At 36.3% G+C, this 5,388-nt stretch overlaps 1 protein-coding gene across 6 annotated transcripts in view; it reads left to right on the plus strand.

The window, feature by feature from the left end:
- LOC108976260 (tyrosine-protein phosphatase corkscrew) overlaps positions 1-5,388 on the plus strand; it is a 62,608-nt gene that overhangs the window by 43,167 nt on the left and 14,053 nt on the right. For 4 of the 6 annotated variants that reach the window (XM_018945231.1, XM_018945230.1, XM_018945227.1 and 1 more), the window contains 8 exons: positions 192-371; positions 454-571; positions 770-1,321; positions 1,876-2,150; positions 2,217-2,307; positions 2,380-2,569; positions 3,512-3,942; positions 4,002-5,093. In XM_018945231.1, coding sequence (XP_018800776.1) covers positions 192-371; positions 454-571; positions 770-1,321; positions 1,876-2,150; positions 2,217-2,307; positions 2,380-2,569; positions 3,512-3,942; positions 4,002-4,120 — 1,956 coding nt within the window. In that variant the 3' untranslated portion in view covers positions 4,121-5,093. Of the gene's footprint in view, positions 1-191; positions 372-453; positions 572-769; positions 1,322-1,875; positions 2,151-2,216; positions 2,308-2,379; positions 2,570-3,511; positions 3,951-4,001; positions 5,094-5,388 lie in introns of those variants that run through there. The other 2 variants (XM_018945229.1, XM_018945228.1) reach the window with 2 other exon arrangements.

Here is a 5,388-nt window from a genome sequence, read left to right on the forward strand (position 1 = left end):
TTTTTTTCAATATAATTTTTATAGTTGAAATTAAACCGTACTTGATTTTTATGTACTTTTTTATTTGCCGTTAAATTTTATTTAACAAATTATTTGTAAATACTATTAAATTTGTTATTAGTTCTTTCTACTTATATTAACTGTTTTTTTTTTACAAGCTCATTGTTTTATTTCTCTTCGCTCCTTTGCAGGACAAAAAATACGACGTTGGCGGTGGGGAACCCTTCGACACATTGTCCGAACTCATTGAACACTACAAACGCAATCCGATGGTGGAGACATACGGCACAGTGGTGCATTTGCGTCAGCCATTTAATGCGACGCGCATCACAGCCGGCGGCATCAATGAACGAGTTAATCAATTGGCGAAGGTAAGTTAACTTACAGTTCGAAAAACAACATGGCGTATGAGTAACCTTTTCTATTTACTAATAATACGGTTACACTTTTAAGGGCGGCTTCTGGGAGGAATTCGAATCGCTGCAGCAAGACAATCGCAATATGTTTTGTCGCATTGAAGGCTACAAGCCGGAGAATCGCAGCAAAAATCGCTATCGCAATATACTGCCCTGTAAGTCACAAATAGACACCAGCATACTGACTTACATACACTCGTCTGCAGTGTGTGGGGTTCGCACGTGTGAAAATGCTTATTTTTTTTTCCACTCGCCCCCACTTTGCATGTCGATTTCTGTGTTTTTTTTTTGTAGTTAATAGATTTTCATATTTTTTCCGTTTTTGCTCGCACACCCGCTGTCGCCGACTGTAGATGATCATACCCGCGTTAAACTATTGGATGTGGACAAGAGTGTGCCCGGCGCTGAATATATAAATGCAAATTATATTCGCCTACCCACCGATGGCGATTTGAATAGCATGAGCTCATCGTCGGAGAGTTTGAATGCCACTGGCATGGTGGCCTCTTGTCCCGCCTGCAGCGCCGCTCAAATACAGAAGAACTGTACCAACTGTCAGAAGATGAACAAGACATGTGTGCAGTGTGCTGTCAAAACATCTGTGCTGCCATTGAGCAATTGTATAACGTGTAATAAAAAATCGGATACGATTAATAAGCATAAGCGCAGCGATTCATCGGCCTCAACGGCGACCGCTTACAGCACTGCTAGTTGCAGTTCACGTGCGGCTTCCAGTGCGGGTGGTTTGTTGAAGAAGTGCAACAATGAGTTGGCAGAGCGCGATATGTTCAAAGTGTACATTGCGACGCAGGGTTGTTTGCAGACAACGATTGTCGATTTCTGGAACATGATCTGGCAAGAGAATACGCGAGTGATTGTGATGACAACCAAAGAGATTGAGAGAAGTAAGTGTGTTAATGAAATTTTATTACTAATCATTATGGTGATATTTAATTCAGCGCTTTTAGATTGAAAATAAGTGTATTCAGCTCAATATTTTGTAATGAAAATTTCTAAATTTCTAAATATTAATTTGATTGAGAAACACAGTTAAATTCGCCGGCTTTTAATTATATTCAGCGCTATTAGATTGAGAATAGATGTATTCAGCGCAGCCAATAAAAAGAGGGCAGTGTATATTTTTTATAGTAATAAAGTTGTGACTTGATTCAGCTGATCTTTACATGAGCTCATACTTTTTTTGACATTCAGCTATGGTATTTATTGGTTCTTTTAAAGCGTTGAAGCTATTTTTGTTGTCAAGAAAGTGGTTAACTTCAATTCAGCGCGCTTTAATTAACTAATTGCATGTGAGCACATCTATTTTTGGTACTGTATTAAAAGATATCACTATAATTCAGCAGATTTTTAGTTGAACTAGCTTTATATACATTCATTCAGCGCGCTTTAATTTACAAATTCCACATGATTTCCAAATATGTTCCATTGTATTTTGCAGACCGCAGTAAATGTGCCAAATACTGGCCGGATGAGGGCCAATGCCGACAATTTGGACCAGCGAAAATACAATGTCTCACAGAAAGCAAAACTAATGATTATACGCTGCGTGAATTTCTATTCTCTTGGCGTGATAAGCCTGATCGCCGTATCTATCACTATCACTTTCAAGTGTGGCCCGATCATGGTGTGCCCACGGATCCGGGCTGTGTGCTGAATTTCCTGCAAGACGTGAACTCTAGGCAAAGTCAGATAACGATGACGGGCGAGAATCCGGTAAGTGAAAAAAGTTTCTTTATAACACATTTTCAATTTTCATTGAATTATTTGCAATATTTTTAGGGTCCAATTTGTGTGCATTGTTCAGCGGGTATTGGTCGCACGGGCACTTTCATTGTGATTGATATGATTCTCGATCAAATCGATAGATACGGTAAGTACTACGAAGCAGCTGCTGTATATGTCGAGTACGAGTATTTTAATTGTTTCATTCCGTTACCTACAGGTCTGGGCACCGAAATCGATATACAGCGCACAATACAAATGTTACGCTCCCAACGTTCTGGTTTAGTACAAACTGAAGCACAATATAAATTTGTTTATTATGCTGTGCAGCACTACATACAAACGCTAATACAGCGCAAACGTGCCGAAGAGCAAAGCTTACAAGTCGGACGTGAATATACAAATATAAAGTGAGTACCAACGTTCAGTCAACCAAAAGCAAATCGTGATGAAACACTAATTTGGAAATTGACTATCAAAATACCTAAAGTTATTAGTAGTTTGTGATTAGGGGTTTTTTGAACAGTGCTGAATGGCGTTTGCTGTTATCGCATGTTATTATTTTGATAATAATGTTATGTATTACGCTAAACGACTTTGTTTTGGCATTCAGCTATGTTATGTATTATACAGCTATGCTGAATTTAAATTGATAGCAGTATTATATGCTACACAAATTTATATAAGTATGAAAAAGTTGTAAAAATATTTAACTGCAAAAATGCATTGTGAATTGGCCTAACCAAGCGCTGCATGCGCTGAATTTATTTTTATATATTTTTTCTTAATTTGATTAGTTGTTTTAAGCTCCAAAGCTTGCTATGCAAAATTAGTATACAAAATAGCATTGCTTCAACAAAGCTGAATACCATATTATATCGCTGAATTAATATTTTTATAGGCCCAACCAAGCGTTGCATGCGCTGAATGTATTTGTATATATTTTTTTCTTAATTTGATTAGTTGTTTTAATCGCCAAAGCTTACTATGTAAAGTTATTATACAAAACAGCATTGTTTCAAAAAAGCTGAATAACATATTAGAGCGCTGAATTAATATTTTTATTTAGATTTTTAATTTAAAGAAGTATATGAAATGACTTAAGCAAATAAGTTTAAGTCATATAATGCCAAAATAAATAATTAATTCCGCAGGATACATACATTGAAATTATTTTTGATATTCGTTGTTTAATAATTTAAAATATAGTTTTATACAAAGATACGGTAGAGTTTTCGTAGAAAATACCAAATTCAGCAACATTTAAACGCGCTGAATTGCAATTTTAACACATTATGTTGACAAAATACTCTTATTCATGTAAATTAACACACGCTTCTACCAAACTGCAGGTACACAGGCGAAAGCAGCAGTGACACACAAAGATCTCCGCTCCCATCAGCAATTTCTAGCGTAAGTTTAGCAAGTAAAAACCAATCAGTGGCCAGCAGCAGCATCAACATTAACAGCAATGCGACCGGCAATGCTGCAGAGAGTATAAATCACTATGCCAGCATTGGCTCTACAAACGCCAACAAATCGACGCAGCTGTATGGCACAGTGACAGCAGCCCCACCACCGTTAGCTACGAAAAGCAAACAAGCGCCGCTGCCACCAATGCCGGCCAGTGCGCTCGGAGCCATGGCATTAGCATCGAAAGCGGGTGATAACAGTATGCAGCAGCAGCAACAACAACAAAGCGCTATGCAACCGCAGCAGCAGTCATCAGCCGCTATGCCAAGCACGACAAATGCGAGCGGCGGCGGTAGTGCTGCTGCGGCAGGTAAGCAGGTATTCACACGGCTTAGTATTTTCAAATCGTTGACTCCCATCGCTTTACAGCCAACGAAAACATTCCCAAAGACATGAGCATGCGCTCAGGCAGCGCTCAGCAGCAGCAACAACAACAGCATCGGCAACAGGCAGCGCCGCCGACACCGCCGCGCTCTAGCTATACATGACAGTTACGGTTTTAAAAACAGCGAAGCGACACAAAACCTAATGTCTTTGTTAGAAATTCTTCTGCTTCTACCCCTCCTTCTCTTACTATGCCAAAACGGGCACTATGAACGTGACTTCAAATGCTGCCGTTCGCTTAAATGTACGCGTCGCGCTTTAGGAAGAACAACGAACTCTTATAAAGTATAAAAAAAGATGTGTTGCATACCACGGGCTGTTGTAGCACCTCCACACAAAAAAAAATCCCACACCTTTGCCGATTTTCACTCGGAATTATTTTTTATACTTCAGATATGCGCCGAAAATCGCTGAAAACTGTTTTTTATATAAACTGTTATTCGTAGCTTTTTTTAATTGTTCTCTTCACCCTTTAAGGATTTTGTAACATTACTACTTCGGCATACATTTTATTTTATTTCAGTTTACATTGTTTTATTAATTTTTGAAAAACATTTCCCACTACCACCACGCCCACATTATGCCTACTTCTTTGCTCGTTTCTGTTTTTTAAGCGAAAAAACCGTAATAGTAATTGTTATTGTTGTTATTGTACTAGCGTAGTTTGTTGCTGCTGTGGCTGTTGCTGTTTTTTTTATATTTTTGTTGTAGTTGTAGTTGTGTAGAAGTATCGCTGCTTAGTAGCGTAGCGTTAAAGCAAACGGAAAATTAAAAAAAAATAAAAATTTAATAATAATTTATATAAATATGATAAAGCGTTGATTGTGATCTGTATTGATGCATTAAAAAAAAGGTAAAAATGTAAGGCCATTTAATCGTTATACTTAGCAAGAAATGCGTCTCCAAAAATCGAAAAATCAAAAATAGAAATATTAAATTGAAAAAAAAAAAAATAAATAAATTGCCAACATTAAGCAAAAAAAATGTTTTAAATATTGCTAGAGTGCATAAAAAAAATTGAAGAAATTAGCGTTGAGTTCAAAAGGCTTTGTAGAAAAAACAAAATAATTTGCAAAGCAAAATAAGTGTTAAACCAATATTTAAAAAAATTATTTAAAAAAACAGCTAAAATATGCGTTAACGGAAATCGTGAATATTATTTTTTTTTGTAAAAGTTGAAAATTTGTTTGTGAAAAGTTTAGTTTTTCGAAAAAAATTGGTTGTTTGAAATGCTTTCAACTTTTTTTAATTATTATTCTTTGTACTTTTTCTTATTCTTTATAAAAATTTCTAGCGTTTTTTTTTTTAATTATTTCTATATTACCAAATAAAAGGTTCCTTAGACTATTTTTAAATAATTTAAATAAAGTTT

Source organism: Bactrocera latifrons, unplaced genomic scaffold (assembly GCF_001853355.1).
Source record: "Bactrocera latifrons isolate USDA-ARS-PBARC rearing strain unplaced genomic scaffold, ASM185335v1 scaffold_74, whole genome shotgun sequence".
Taxonomy (NCBI): domain Eukaryota; kingdom Metazoa; phylum Arthropoda; class Insecta; order Diptera; family Tephritidae; genus Bactrocera; species Bactrocera latifrons.